Source organism: Sinocyclocheilus rhinocerous, unplaced genomic scaffold, assembly GCF_001515625.1.
Source record: "Sinocyclocheilus rhinocerous isolate Xijiao unplaced genomic scaffold, SAMN03320098_v1.1 scaffold461, whole genome shotgun sequence".
Taxonomy (NCBI): Eukaryota; Metazoa; Chordata; class Actinopteri; order Cypriniformes; family Cyprinidae; genus Sinocyclocheilus; species Sinocyclocheilus rhinocerous.
This window is the reverse complement of record NW_015624123.1, coordinates 175,151-191,119: the sequence shown is the minus strand read 5'-3', so window position 1 is coordinate 191,119 and position 15,969 is coordinate 175,151. Positions and strand designations below refer to the sequence as shown.

Here is a 15,969-nt window from a genome sequence, read left to right as displayed (position 1 = left end):
AGTGATGAATAAATAAACACTGAACATTAAGAAGAAACGACACCTGTGGAAACCCGCTCTGGTCATCAAGAATTCGGAGTATCCCATGTGGCTTTGCTGCAATGAGGTCAATACAGGCCTGGTTGTCAGAGAAAGGCACCTCTTCCCAGCTGATTTGCTCTCTGTTATATTCATCCTTGGATATTCAAAAGAAAATCATTTTTCACAGGCAATTTACTCATCTACAGTTCTCAGAGGATTAGAGTGAATAAAGACAGCTTACTTGTTCTTCTTTGAAAATGACCCTGTTGAAAAAAAACTGAAGGTACTCATTTGCATAATTTATGCAAAGCTGTTCAAAACTGTTGAAGGTAAGGTCCTACAAAGCACAAAAAAGTGGAATTCAGTCGAACGAAATCCAAATTTTACAGCAACATAGAGTATCAGCAAACCCTTTTACTGGGGCGAGCAAACAAGTTACAGCAGCATATACCTCAAATCCATAGATATCAAGGATGGAGATAGAAAGTGCTTCATTCCGAGGATAAACCTGTCTATTTATTCTGTCTGTTAGCCAGCTGAACAGAAGGGAATACAGGATCTTGGCAACAGCATCTCTGTTGTTTGAGAGGGAAAATTACCATCATTTGATTACCTCAGTGCTCAGTAGTTAGACAATACAATCTGAAGAACCCTACATGCAGTTTTTCAATTTCATCTCTAAGCATGAAGCTCTCTGAATGTCTGCCTGAATGACACTGATGCTAAAACTAATACATCTGTTCAGTACTCTCTCTCAGGTTTTCAATTCCATATTTCTTATTTCTTCATAGCCTTTAATTCATTAATTCCCTTTATTATTTATTAAACCCTTTTTTTCTCTAAATTGCATTATTTATTTATTTTTTTTTCATTTTAGTAAGTGTGCCTTGACACACAACTTCACTTAAAGTTGCTTTAAGTGATTTTATGCAGAAAACGATACTATTTCCTGAAAAACATAACTGTCAGTTATATTTTTCAGCAAATAGGATCATGTCATATCACGAGACGCTATCTGTGATGGCCCTATAGTCTCATGTAGCCAATCAGAAGGCTTGTGGAGGGATTTCTGCCTGTCAATCATTTGGGGGTCTACGCGTTCGGGGGGTAAAATACAAATTTTTTTTTTGGCAGGGTTCCCCTGGTAAAATTCACATTCCAGGGGTTAAATATAACATTATTGGGGTCGCTTCAACCCGTGGACATGAAAAACAACCCGCGGCAACAGTGTTAAAGTAGCCCAATTCCGCGGGAAAACCGTGGACTTGGCAACACTGCACCACGGATACGCCATGGCGGGTTATGGAAAGAGGGGCGTGGCTTATTCCATGACTGGCAGAAGTTGTAAAATCATTATAAAGCCGATTGTTTAATATGTAAGGACTGTTTTTTCTTGGCTGAAGCTTTAGATAATATACAACTAATAAATAAATAATAAGTAAATAAATAAATATAACAATATTTTATTTATGGCAAGTAAGAATGTCTAGGCTAGCATATAGAAATGCATTGCAGTTTTTCTACCTGGCATCAATTGCACTCTCAACAGTCAAGGGGGTGAAGATCTTTTCCCTCATTGTTTCCTGTAAAAAAAAAAAAAAAGTACAGAATAATCAGAAATACTTGTAGCAAAGTTTCTGAAAGGAGTAAACTTACATGTTCTGTTATATTAAAAGACGCCACTTTCATTGGAAACCAGCTTTATTCAAATGTTGCTGATCTCTTTGAGATGAAATGTTGCTAAGGCACTATCAGTAGGCAGGTGAAATTGATATGGCCTTTAAGAGGAGCAGCCTACAGCGCTAGTGTCGGTAGATGTAAACACACCTCTGCATCTGTGGCAAGACGATACTAATCCCTTTCAACTGATGACATTAAGGCCTTTAAATAAAAAATCTTTCCTTAAATAGTTAATGTTGTGGTAGAAGAATTCCCCTTCTCGTTCACTTTACTTGGATATATCTGTCTCTTAGCAGGATACAATTCTGGTGTCGATGTCTGAAAGCAGGGCTTTAATGGTTTCATCAGATAAGAAAAGCCTGGTAGCATGAGATCACCGTGCAATTCAGTTGGACAAAGCGAAATGACTTTGAGTATGGCCCCCTTCTGTTACATAGGTAGTACCTGTTTCTCTAATGAAAAGAATTAGCTAAATTACTTTAAGAGCCCTCAGAGGTGTCACAGTAGCAGCCATGAGTAGTAGTCCAAATGACTTAGCACATTTCAACATGGAAATGGGACTGTGAACATTGATGAGCACTGGCTCTATCCAAGACCAACTGAGACAAAGGCTGATCTGAAACAAGATGCTGTGTGAAGGATCACATGAAAGGTTTTTTGATGATACATCTGAAATCAGGAACTGATGTGGCTCTGATGTGAGGAAAGATGCTGAAACAAAATACGGATATGCTGATGGTCTACATCAGAAGAAGGTTGAGGAATCAACTCTAGATACCTCAGATGGAAAATATATGGAGTTCATAAGAAAACAACTTGTTTTTTAAAAAACCCTGGATGCTCCTTAATTTCCAGAACCTATACTGGATAAGGAATGCTGGAACTTTAAAGACTTTTCCTTTTGTTGGTGTGGAAATTTGGATAGTTTAAAACATATCTCAGGTTTGAATAGGAACGGTCATTTAAATATGCTCTCTATTTGTTTTAACTGACACATCTGAGAGATTTTACTATGGGCCATGTCTTGTCATGAATTGATATAAATAATTAGACAGAAATAGGAGCATATATATGTAGCATGTAATTATAGCTGCTTTCTGTCATCTTATCATCTTATGTAAACAGCCACATTTTTTCGTCCATCCCTCATTCACAATGTCTTTGTCATAACATTGTTTGTTTTGCCTGAGGATCTCGATCAGCATGACAATGTCATTGGCTCAGTGGTATGATTTTAAGGCAGGTTTGTCTAATGCAGAAGGTCAAGGTTTGGCTAGTTAGCATGGTTGAGTTAGCCCCTGTTGGTCAATACCATAACTACTAGATCTATACTAACATGTTATTTATAGAGTGGGGTTCCAGAAGTAAAAATTCCATGTATTTTCTTCATAGGGGAATTTACTGTGATTGATAACTTAAAAACATTTAAAGACAGACATTCTAAGACCTACAAGGTTGGTAATCAATAGTACATGCTTTTGTTAAAGCCTTTAGCCCACATTATTTCAACATAAATTTAAATAATCATGATCAACAGCAGAATTTCTGGTGAAAAACAACATTACCCATGATTCTTCAGAGAAATTTCAGAGAATCATGACAAGCAAATCTTTGTATGCATAACATGCATATTTTGCTATGAATGTAAAACATATTCTTTATCTTTGAATCAATTTTTGATTCTTCGTAGTTTTTGATTTGATTATGTCATTCACAATGCTTCAAGGGATTGTATTTTTTCTTCATCAAAGCTATGTACTACAGTCCCATACTTTTGTCTTTTTGTCCAATTTTAACACTTTTTTTTTTTTGCTTCAAAACAAAGTTTATGTTATAATTGTTGTTATGTTGTAATTCACGGCTTGTTTCCTGGCTTGTAACTTTAAACAATGTAACTTATGTAACTATAACAAAGCCTTATTTAAAATCCCTATGGGGGAAAAATGAATGGGAAAAATATTTCTGAAACTAAGTCTGCTGAAAAAGTGGGTGAGCACTGTTGCACTCTAGAAAGTAAAACTTTGTTATGCAGCCCTTTTGATCACAGTGTATTCACAGTAAAACAGACTTTTAGGTTTTGGAGATGCTGTAATTCCTGTACAAGCACTAAGCTGATTGTGTTTGTGGTGGACTGGTTAGGCAGGGTTAATACTGCGTCAGACCTCTTGGTGGCACCCCTGCAGAGGTTTGGATGGTATTTGTTACACACAGGACTGTTACACAGTCTATGATGTGAGGCTGATATGGCTTAAGGGCCCCTTGTCTGTTTCTGCACAGGGTTTTCCCTGACTGGGTTACACGGTAACCACAATGATATGGCCTGCATAATCAACTTGGCACGTTATACTATCTGAGGGATTTGGGGCTTATACGCACCATTCGCGGCTTTCTCTTGGTGTCTTGTGGTTGCTATCTAATTGAACAGTCTTGGCATTTGGATGGTTTTGTTTCCAAGAAAAAAATGATGTAATGATAAATCCTTTACTAACAGTATGTTGATACTTGGTATGGGACCTTGACGTAAGGTCTGCCTGGAGGTCATGTAAGGTCTAGAGCTGAGTCACTGACTCTTCCTGTTAATATCCTCGAGTACAGTCTATCTCAAACAGTGCCAGTTCATGTGAAACACAATATGCAGTGGCTGCAACAATATTTAGGATCGGTTTCACAGACAGGGCTTAGGTTAAACCAGGATTAGGACATAGTTCAAACTTTTATTTTGGATGCGATTAATCGCGATTAATCATTTGACAGCACTAGTTCAATTAGGACATTTAAGTAGCTTTTATAAACATGCCTTAGATAAACACACTACTGGTGTGCATCTTGATACATAACAATGAAACTGATTTTAAGATCAGTCAGTGCAAGTTTCTTTCAGTTAAAACAGTTCGTTTTTTGATTTAATATTGAAAGTAGAAAAATGAGAAAACAGCTCCTTTTTCGTTTTTTTGTTTTTTCCAAAAAATGAAAAACGAGAAGTATGAGTTGTGTCGAGCTATTCATTAGCCTGTTTGTTTGATGAAAAAAATATTAAATGTAGTTGCAATAAATGCGTTAAGAATCCATACAACTGCAGCAGTGGAGGACTATTATTCTGCTGCGTGATACTGCGGAAGAACTGATGAAGGCACGGTTTGATCTTCGCTGACCAATCAGCAGAAAGGGGCGTTTAATTCCCGCCCACGTGTAGAAATCGAATATTCAAGCTGCTTATTAATTTTTCCACCCATGAACGAAAAATGAAAATTTTTGAAAGTTTTTTGGAACAAAAAAACGAAAAAGAAGCCGTTTTCTCATTTTTCTACTTTCAATATTAAATCAAAAAACGAATGATCGAATGATACTATAGTATTTCTATAGTGTGAAAAGAAACAAACCGAAATGGCAAGTTATTATATTTTATGAAAATCTTGCGTTGCAGAACTTGCAGTGCTCACGCTGCGCACAAGTGCATATCCTTTTGAGATATCAATTATAATAAATTTTGATAAAAACACAAAACTACATTATATAACTCTAACAGCATGAAAATTTTTGAAAGTTTTTTGGAACAAAAAAACGAAAAAGAAGCCGTTTTCTCATTTTTCTACTTTCAATATTAAATAAAAAAACGAATGATCGAATGATACACGGATTTGACATGGGTAAATAAATGTAAAAGTGGTTAAATGTGCGTTTTGGATCATTTATTTGTTTTGTTTTTTGTTTTATTACTGACATTGCAAGTCTTGAAATGAAACAAAAGTTTATTATCAACTTTTGATAACAGTTCATTAATGTAATTAATTTAATTAGAATGTAATTTATTTTTTTCACATAAAATTCTTAGTAATAAAATATTTACAGTATACCGGTAATAGCATTTTCATTTTATTAAACCAGTGGTTTCAAAATACATACTTCGTAGTTCTAAAGAAACACATATACAGTATATTACATTCATATGTTTCTTTATACATAAGAGATATTATTATGCATTGGATTTTGCAATTTACATACAGTATGTCAAATAGCGTTCAAACCTTTACATCAGTTTTTTAGTGACAAGGATGAATGGATATCAAAATCCAAAAATAGAAACTAACATCTGTGTTATGTAACGGGTGATAATGTTTTGTTTAGTATTGAATCCATTACCAAGCAGGTTTTTTCTTACCGTGACTTTGAAAGTAATGGACTTCTGTAGACCCTCTGGGGAAATCTGTAGAATTTCAGCCACCACTCGGATCTCCTGAGCACTCACAACTGATGCAACTTCCTGAGATTCAGTCTGCCAAGATATAGAGTCAAAAAAATTCAACTTAATTCATGGCACCACTGAAAAAGAGCATCATAACACAGCAACATGAGGGAAATCCAAGTGAGCAGGATGCATTAGATTGAGATTCATTGTACCTCATATCTCTCAAAGAAGACATTTCCTAAGTGGAGGATGGAAGACAGGATCCTGAAGATACCGCTCTGGTCTTCGGCACTGAAGTGAAGTATTTCCATGGCGCTGAGGAGCCTGCGGAAGTCCTCCCCATCATTTTTGCCAACAATCTCACAGTCTCCACCCTTGCAACCAAAAAGAGCGTCCATGAAAGAGAAAAGCAGTCAAACAGCAGCGCTTTTGAATTTTTGAGGCTTTTATTGCTATAATGATCTGGCCTCACTTGATTGAGGTAATAATACGTCTCTGCGTCTTGAAGGTATAAAGACCGTTTCTGCTGTGAAGGAAGGCCAGCAAGCATCTCATAAAAAATGTGATAGTTTCTTTCATCTTTGGCCTAAGAGATAAAAATTAACATTATGAAATTAACATTTCAGATTTCTGCAACGAATGGACCCTTTTCACAAGACTGTGTATCAGTCTCTCTCAATTTTTTTCCTTTTATTGAAATTCATGAAAACACTATCGTGGAGTTTTTCTTTTGCTATTTGAGCAAATGGGAATTCAAAAAATATATTTGTGGTACTCTTCCATTCACTGCTATTCAAGTTAGCCCAACTATGACGACTTCCGCTGCTGAGAAACCCGGAAATGTGAAAAAGGTCCATTGGTTTATTGAATGATGAACTTTTAAATGTCCATAAGAGCATTATGAAGAATACCTGAAACACAATCCTGGACTTTTCAAGTAGATACTGTGAGGTTATGGCACCGCTGATTACCCCTCTGTTTGAAGCAGGAAAATCAGACAAGCATTAGGCTAATATGTAATTTGTAACTTAACCCATGTACACCAACATATAGGCATTTTAACTGGCCTCATGTTAATCTTGACCCTGTTATCCTCTTTCAGCTGTAAAGGCACTCCAAAGAAGTGCTTCCTCTTAGGTGTATCCATAACACAGTAAAGAGACTTGATATTGATGAACTTACTCTTCCATAAATATTTCCATGTATTTCCCAAATCGACTGGAGTTATCGTTCCGTACGGTTTTGGCATTTCCAAAAGACTCTAAAAGAGGAGTTGCTTCAAGAATCTGTACGCCATAAATACATAACTGTGTGAAGGATGTAGCAATAAACTGCTGTAATTTGTACAACACTGCAAAGTACTATCCTGTTAATTCCTGTTAAACTATCTAAAATACTTAAAACTAGATACATTTACTTAAAAGAGCAACACTGCATGAGACATGAGATTATATCTTGAATGTGAGTGTATATTGTATTACTGCATTCTGGGGATATTTTGAGCTTGTTTATAACGTCAAAAAATCTGCTAGTGCAATAAGACAAAATACACTTTTTAAAAGATACAATCTTTGACAAGTCTTAATATTTACTGTTTCTATATAGCAAAATGTGCATATGATCACTTGAACAATATGGACAACACACTTTTTGCTGTTGTGTTGTCCTTTTACTTAAATTTCTATAAATGATTCATCACTTCTGTTACATTTTTAATCCTTTTTTAATACTCTATGACATTTGCACGTTGCATGTCACAAAGTGCAACAACCCATGCGACATATAGGGTACAAACAACAGAAGGCCATACAGAAGTACAATACCTCAATCTGTATTGTTGCATAAAAGTAAAATATAAGAAAAAGATGAGTTATAAATTGTATATAAACAGTTTTAATAGTTTTAAATAAGTTTTTAAGCTTAACTCATACCTGCTGTGTGATGTTCTGTTTGTGATGTATTGCGGCTAAGTACCGGAGAACTAGCTTTGTGGTCTCTGTTTTACCAGAGCCACTCTCCCCACTGAAAGGCAATAAGCACATTTAAACCACATGGTGACTGTAACCCCCTAAATTACCAGTTTAACTACTTAATTGCACTTTAAATTGGCACGTGAGGAACCGATTTCCTTGTCTTTTGCTATGCACTTAAGTAATGAGCTAGGACAGACAGACAGAGGTGAAATCGAATGCTTGAGTTTGACTGTCGTTCCAGCTACTCTGAACAGCCATGGGTGCATTTCACAGAGACATGATCTGCTGGTGCAATCATGGCCTAGACATCAGTAGTCTTTCCTTACAGCTATCTCCGTCAGAGCTAGGTTTAAAGTGTTCCAGGCGATCAGTTGTGTCAAGTAGAACTGACACTGATGGTTCCATCAGTGTAAAAGACTACTTGAGGTGACAGGACAAAGATCAGCTATTTGAATTCTGACAATTCCTTTATTTGATCTTTCCATACCAGTTAGGTTAGTTGAACAGTGTAAACTTACCGGTACATTCTGTGAGGTAATCAAATGTGTACCTAAATCCTACCTGATAATAATGCACTGGTTTTCTTTGGCATCCAACATTTTTGTGTATGAGGCATTTGCAATAGCAAATAGATGTCTGCAGACACAATGGAGAAGCACAAAACATTAAAGAAAAAAAGTACAATATAAGGAATTAGCCTTGCATTGATAAGAAATTTCATTTTATAAAAGTGGTGCAAAAAATATAAATGAATTAATTTGTTCAATTAATATTGTGAATGAATGAATGAACTTACGGAGGATTCTCTCCAAGCGCATGTCCTTTGTGTTGCAGAACCATGTCTGTTCCATAGATGTTGAACATCTTGTATGGGTTAACAGACACCAGGATGCTTCCAATGTAAGTCTTGGAGGAAAACAAAATTATTTGTTCATAATCTGTTTTTGATAACAGTTCATTAAATTAATTTAATTAGAATTTTATTAGAATTTTATTCATTTTAAAGTTCACAACATTTTTAGCAATGGACATTTTACAGTATAATAGCATTTTCATTTTATTTAACCAGTGGTTTTAAAATACATACTTTTTAGTTCTAAAGAAACAGTAGTAAATTGATGCGTTTCTTTATAACTAAGATATGCAAATATGCAGTGGACTTTGCAATTTACTTACATATATCAAATTGCTTTCAAACCTTTTCTTCAAATTCAGTAACACAGCACCTTCGTGCAGCTCCCTGGAAAGAGATTTATTCTTTACGAAAGCATTTTCTTTTAAATTTGAGCACAAAATTTCAGTTATCATATATACTGTGTGTGTGTGTGTGTGCGCGCGCGTTTTTGTGACAAATGAGGACATAAATTTGTATAATGACAAGGGTATGACATAGGTATTACAAGGAGAAAGTGACTTTTCAGGACATTACCCCATGTCCCCACTTTTCAAAACGCATATAAATCACACAGAATGGAGTGTATTGAAAATCTGAAATAGCACAAAGCTTCCTGTGAGGGGTAGGTTTAGGGGTAGGGTTGGTGTAGGGCAATAGAATATACGGTCTGTACAGTAGAAAAACCATTACGCCTATGGGATGTCCCCACTTTTCACAAAAACAAACCTGTGTGTGTGTGTGTGTGAGTTTGTGTATAGTTAAATAGCATTTATCTTATTCAGTAATTTCATACTCAAGCTGTGTCATGTCCTCAAAGCCATCCTCCTCTGTACATTCACGGTACAGCATTGTGGGCAGACTTCGAATTGAGTACATCTAAAAAGCATTCCAGTAAAAGAAAAATATTGGGTAAACAATGTGTAAACCAATCATGATATAAGGCCAATATTTCATACTATATTTCCTTACAGACATTAGTCAGGGTCGATGTCATATTGAATTTACAAAGATGAAAATAAAGCTGTGAGGTATAGGCTTACAAGTTTCATAGTCTTTGCAAGGGCATGCATGGATTCATTGAGTTTTTTTCTACTGAAAGATTTTTTGTAAGATATTTCATCAGCAACTGGCATGCACAATCAATTGAACACACTGTATTTCTGTCTCTCGCAGCTTTGTTTTCATTCCTGTCAAAAAATGTAATATGCTGCTACTCTGACTAAGGTCTGTTGAAATGATAACTGTATGCTGTTGTAATATAGCTGGCGTGGCAGGTATATTTTGCTGCATTGTGGCTTGTTTTGAGTTTGCCCAGTCATTTATATTTTATGTTGATTATTTATATAAAAAAATATCCATCCATCTAATCCATGCAGCCATCCATAGTCTATATTACCTAATATCCGCTAAATAAACAAGTCATAATATTTTCGTTTGATATTTGACATTGCCTGGCATTATTTTTGACCCATAGTTTTAAACCTAAATTTCAATCTTTCTAATCTAATCATTTAATCTGAAGCTTCAAATCAGTCATACTATAGCATCATTTTAGTGGCACAGATATTTTTCTAGTGTATTTATTTCTAGTGTACAACAATTTCACAGGTAAAGTCTAGATAGCAACAAAAAAACTAAGCAACGGTTTCTTATATACAGCAACTATATGCCAGTTATGTTACCTTGTCATACCAGTTCCCTTGAGGTTCACCTTCTCTATCTGGTAGCCATGCAGGTTCTGTGCTATCTGTCTCTTGGCCAGGAAACACAGGGATGACAAAATTCTCCAGTTCTTCATCCCTATACATGGACCATTTTGTGAGGTTCTGAACAGTATGATGAGGGAGGACTCTTTCTGAAGACCAGACATCATCTGGCTCATGAAGATCTAGTATTTGATTTTGAGCCCAGTGTTCACCAGACTGGCCCTGAATCTGAGGGGTCACTACTGCGTACCTTGGGTCCTCTGGAGAACGTCCCAGTGTTGACGGCAACTTGTAGGATGCTTTACGTAAGTTAATGTTCGTCAAGGCATTTCCCAGAAAGGGTGATGTGGGAGATTCACTTTGAGCTGGTTGACCTCTTGTCACGATTGATCCATCAGGCAATCTGTAAGATGCTTTACGAAGGTTTTGGTTCTGAAGGGCACTGGACAACATTGAAGGGGGAGCTTGCTCTTGTTTTGTAAACAGGCCAGAGGTACTAGGTAAGCGATAGTTGGCCTTACCAACATTTTGTAGTGCACTTGACAAATTAGATGAAATTGACTTCTCTGGTTCTTGTTCAGAGCTCTTAGTCAAAAGGGTTCCATCAGGAAGTCTGTAGGAAGCTTTACGAAGGTTTGAATTTAGAAGAGCACTTGAAAGACATGGAGAGGATGACTGTTCTGCTGGTTGGTTTCGAGAAAAGAGAGAGCCATCAGGTAGTTTATAAGATGCTTTACGTAGGTTAATATTCTGCAGAGCACTTCCCAGGTATGGTGAGGAATTGGTTGTGTCCGCGGCTTCATCAGTGCTAGTGGATACAAGTGTTCCATCGGGAAGCCTGTAACTTGCTTTTCGAATGTTAGGATTCTGAAGAGCATTGGATAACAGTAAAGAAGATGGAGCTGGTTGTGCTGGCTCATTTCTTGATATTATTGTACCATCTGGGAGCCTGTAAGTTGCTTTCCGGAGACTAGGGTTTTGCAAAGCATTTGACAGAACAGATGTAGTAGTCTCCTCTTTTTGGCCTCCGAAATTCCTAGATATTATTGATGTATCAGGTAGTCGAAAGGAGGCACCTTGAAGGTTTGGATTCTTTAATGCATTTGACAAAGGGGAGGAATAATCATGTGCTTGCTGGAAAGGAGTAGGATTTCTCTGTAAAGGAGAGGAATAGGATGCATTTCTTAAGTTAGGATTCTTAAGTGCATTTGATAATACTGATGCTTGCTGTTCGGGTTGTGACATCACTGGAGCATATAATGATGTATTCCGCTGAAGAGGAGAGATGTATGAGGCACTGCGTAACTGAGGATTTTTTAGTGCATTGGTTAGCGCTGAAGATGACTGCAAAATGTTTTGCGGTTCCTGCTGAGCAGCTGCAGAAGAATAAGGAGATGTGCTTCTTTGCAGTGGGGAAGTGAGAGACGCATTACGTAGGTAAGGGTTTTGCAATGCATTAGAGAGCATTGGAGAAGAAATCGGACTGGTCACTTGAACCTCTTGAGGTGCCACTATAGAATGAGGAGATGCAGACATTTGTAGAGGTGAGCGGTAAGTGGCATTACGGAGAAGTGGATTTTGCAATGCATTTGTTAAGGCTGGAGAAGAGCTCTGAGATAAATTTTGGTTGATCTGCGACATTGGGGATTTAAACCTGGGAAGAGGTGAACTGAATGAAGCAGCAGCAAGATTTGGGTTCTGTAAAGCATTTGTTAGTAGAGGAGATGACCCTCGTTGAACTGTCTGGGCAAATTCAGTTATTACTTGAGGCTGAGGAGTGATACTCGATGGAAATTGTGATCTGAGTGAGGCACGATTGATTAATTCATTATGTAGAGCATTCCTCTGTATAGAGGATGAGAGGATCGGCGATGGTGATCGTACAGACATTGGTGAACCAGCTCTCATTGAAAGTTGAGGTGATGGGCATGGGGTTGGAAAATGTCTCACAGAGAGTTGTGGTGAAGGTACTCCTGGCTGTTTTACTGGAAACTGTTGAGGAAAAGGTGGTTGAGCATTCATTAAAAGAGGATGGCTCTGGCCTCTTATTGATTGCCCGAGAGGAACAGGACTTATTGGTACTCTCACAACAGGACGCCCTCTCCCAACAGGTCTATGAAAACCTCTTTGTGGATTTGGTGTTCCAGGTAGAAAGAATCTCTTTGAGTCTTGAAACCCTGCTGGTCTGGAACCTTGTCTTGCCAACATGATGGGGGAGGATCTAGCACTTTGATTCAAAGCTCCTGAACCCATGGATGCATTATGGATGGAAGATCTGAATGGAGCAACATTTTGCATTTGAGGAGTACCATGATGACCTTTTCTTTGAAAAATTGGATTGACAGGAGATGGCTTAACTGTTCCCATTGGCACTTTGTTCCCACCAAATCCTCTGAATCTACGTGTGGATGAACGAGTAGGCAGATGTTGTGGGTCATGTTGAATTCTGCCAGAAAACACTGATGGTGATGGTGAAAGAGGTCTCTGAGGTCTAGAAGCAAAAGGAGATATTGGTCTTGGAGATAGGGGTCTTTGGATGGGAGATGTGGCTCTGCGGCGTGGGTATGGAGAGCGCTCCTCTGGTGATTGTTGGCCTATTGTTGGAGACAGTGGAGGGCTCCTCCTCCGTAATGATGGTTGTGGTGAAAGAGAGCTTTTCCTCATAGATCTTGATGACATGAAAGACTCCTGATTGCTTCTACCAATTGGCCTGAAACGAGATTTTATTGGAGGGGTAGGACTAGCACTTTGCCTCAGGGTTGCTCTAGGTGAAGAAGGAGGACTTCTTCTTCTCATTGAGCCTCGTGGAGACATTGGAGGACTCTCTCTTCCATTAACAAGAGGGGATGGTGCTCTAGAACCAAATGGCTTTCTCTGTGGGGTTGGAGATTTTCCCCTTAAAGAAGCTAATGGTGATGGTGCTCTTCTGGATGGTTGTGGAGAAGAAGGGGGGCTAAATTTTCTCCTTTGAATAGGAGAGAACTGCCTTTGTGCATTATTATTGTATGATGGTGGGCCAAACATTCTAGACTGCCTTTGTGAGAACCTCGGACTCATTTCCTCATACATATCAGATCTTTGGCGAGGTATAGGGCTGCTTTGAGTTGAAAAATTGCTTTGTCTTAAGGAAAGCTGTGGTGATGGGAGATGATTAAATTGTCTCATTGTTATTGGTTGGACATTTTCATGTGGAAAATCAAGTCTCTGAAACATGGGATCTGAATAGACTAAATGGGGAGAGACTGGATCACCCATAGTTGGATCGAATCTCCTTGCGGACAGAACTGGAGATGCTGGTGTTGAGAGTGGTATGGGTCCAACAGGTCCAAAAGAATGTCTACTTAGGACAGGTGACACTGGCATTGGATACGAAAAAGGTCTTGCTTGAAGAACAGGCGAGGATGGTATTTGGGGTGATCGGGTTAAAATGGGACTACTAAGCGGTATAATTGGTGCTTGTCCTTGTTGAATTAATATAGGGATGGGAGATAATGACCTTTGTACAGCTTCCGGTTGCTGTGGAATATATAGAGGAAAGCTCATAGGTGAAACAAGTGGCTGGTGTTCAAATTGGTCTGGAATCATCTCAAGATCACTCCTGGGAATCTGAAAAACTGGACTTGAAATTTCAAGTTTTTCTTTTCCAAACAGTTTTACTTGTGGTCTTGGAAATCTGAATGAATCCTCAGTCAATATTCCCTCAGTTGGTATTTGAACATATTCATTACCGTACATTTCTGAGGGTTCTGTTGGTTCCATGACGTCCTCCACCGTGTACATAAATGGCTGGTTAACAGCCATCTGAGGGTCAATGTAAACCGCAGCGGTTTCTCCACTGTACATGTACTGGTTTTGATTGTATGCATTTTGATAACCTGGATACATCATGTAGGCATCTGAAACACCATCATAGTGACTATAATAGTTTTGCTGATCACCATAATAGTCAAACTGTTCTGGATAGTATCCATAGTCATAATATTCCACATCATTACCAAGGTAGCCAAATTCATCTTCCATCGCATAACCCATTTCATCATAGTATTCCATACCATCAACAGGGTATCCAAATTCATCGATTCTCTGGTGCCTGTAACCATAGTCCATTCTATCATCATCATAATAACCATAAGGTTGTCTTCCATCATACTGATACTGATCATAATAATCTTCATCAAGATACTCATTTCCATACTCATCCTCATACACTGGATCATAGTATTCGTTCTCCTCATCATAGAATCCATACTCATCTTCAGGATAATCATAATACTCCTGGTCATCTTCAAAGTAGTTATACTGATGTGGTCCTCTATAGCGCCCCTGACCATAGCTGTCATGATTTCTGCTTCTATATCGTCCCCGGGGATTATTTCTGCTATAACTGCTTTGAACATAGTCATCTTCCTCATAGCTGAACTCACCCTCATCATATTCATAACCTCCATTCTGATAGCCGTGATATTGCCCCACACTTGACCTGTCATAACGAACAGAGCGACCTAGTCGTCTAGATGCTTTGGATGAGATGAATTTGTTAGTTAGCCAGTTTGCTGCTCCTGCTATCTTCCCCAGAGCCCATCCTTTACTCTTGAATTGTGCAGCTCCAGTTTTCTTTTTACCAAAAAAGCCTTTGAATTTGCCTCCCAGTCCAGAGGTGGCTGCTGCATTTTTATTCGCCTTTCCACCAATACTGAGTAATAAGAGTGTTCTTCCACCCTCCTCTTTTTTATTTTTGTCATCTTCTGTAGCTTTGGACTTTCCGAAACCTGAAAACAACTTTGATGTACTTTGTAATGCCTTTGGTGTCATACCTTTTTTCTTCTTGCTGCCAGATAGTCCCATGAAAAGCCTAGATGTGCTTTTTAGCTTTTTAGATTGTTTTGGGGCAGGTTTTGAAAAAAATGGGGACTTTCCTGTCAGACCTGTGAGAACTTTAGAAGCACCTTTTAAATGAGCTTTTGCATCCTCTTTCTTTTGAACATCCTGCTGACCCTGAACAGCAAAGCCCATCATAGCTGAAGAGGCCCCTTTCAGGTTTATGTCCTTCATTTTACCTAGCTGAAGTTGTGGCTTCTTCTCTTCAGGTTGGAATCCTGTCACAGCTTTTGATGCAGCCTTAATATTGGCACGCTTACCAGTTTTTGGATCAACACCTTCCTCTGCTGCCTGGCCACGCTTTGGCTTAGCTACAGCCTTTACTGCCATAGCTTTGGACGCTCCCTTCAGAGCAGCTTTTCCTTTTCCCTTTTTACCACCATCATCCTCACTTTGCACATCCTCTTCATCCACTGCTTCACTGTCCTCAGCCTCACTCCTTTCCACCTCGGAGGCCTCCTCAGATTCACTAGGAGCTTGTTTGCCCTTTCCTTTTCCTTTCTTTGGATCCTCTTTCCCTTTGCCTCCCTTACCCCCTTTCTTGTCATCTTTTGCTGCCTTTGTATCTTCTTTTGCTTCCCCCTTTGCACCTTTCTTAGGTGCAGCTTTGTCTGCTTTCTTTGGTGGCAT

General features: G+C 38.3%; 1 protein-coding gene across 1 annotated transcript in view; it reads right to left on the bottom strand.

Annotated features, from left to right (window-relative positions):
* LOC107737980 (unconventional myosin-XV-like) overlaps window positions 1-15,969 on the bottom strand; it is a 37,904-nt gene extending 21,935 nt beyond the window's left edge. The window contains exons 1-17 of the mRNA XM_016549636.1: window positions 14,190-15,969; window positions 12,846-12,952; window positions 10,438-11,616; window positions 9,549-9,631; window positions 9,037-9,100; window positions 8,657-8,766; window positions 8,422-8,496; window positions 7,819-7,909; window positions 7,070-7,173; window positions 6,799-6,862; window positions 6,360-6,473; window positions 6,100-6,261; window positions 5,861-5,974; window positions 1,546-1,604; window positions 473-596; window positions 263-358; window positions 44-175 (exon numbers count right to left, since the gene is read on the bottom strand). Of these exons, the coding sequence (XP_016405122.1) occupies window positions 44-175; window positions 263-358; window positions 473-596; window positions 1,546-1,604; window positions 5,861-5,974; window positions 6,100-6,261; window positions 6,360-6,473; window positions 6,799-6,862; window positions 7,070-7,173; window positions 7,819-7,909; window positions 8,422-8,496; window positions 8,657-8,766; window positions 9,037-9,100; window positions 9,549-9,631; window positions 10,438-11,616; window positions 12,846-12,952; window positions 14,190-15,969 (4,458 nt within the window). The remainder of the gene's footprint in view (window positions 1-43; window positions 176-262; window positions 359-472; window positions 597-1,545; window positions 1,605-5,860; window positions 5,975-6,099; window positions 6,262-6,359; window positions 6,474-6,798; window positions 6,863-7,069; window positions 7,174-7,818; window positions 7,910-8,421; window positions 8,497-8,656; window positions 8,767-9,036; window positions 9,101-9,548; window positions 9,632-10,437; window positions 11,617-12,845; window positions 12,953-14,189) is intronic.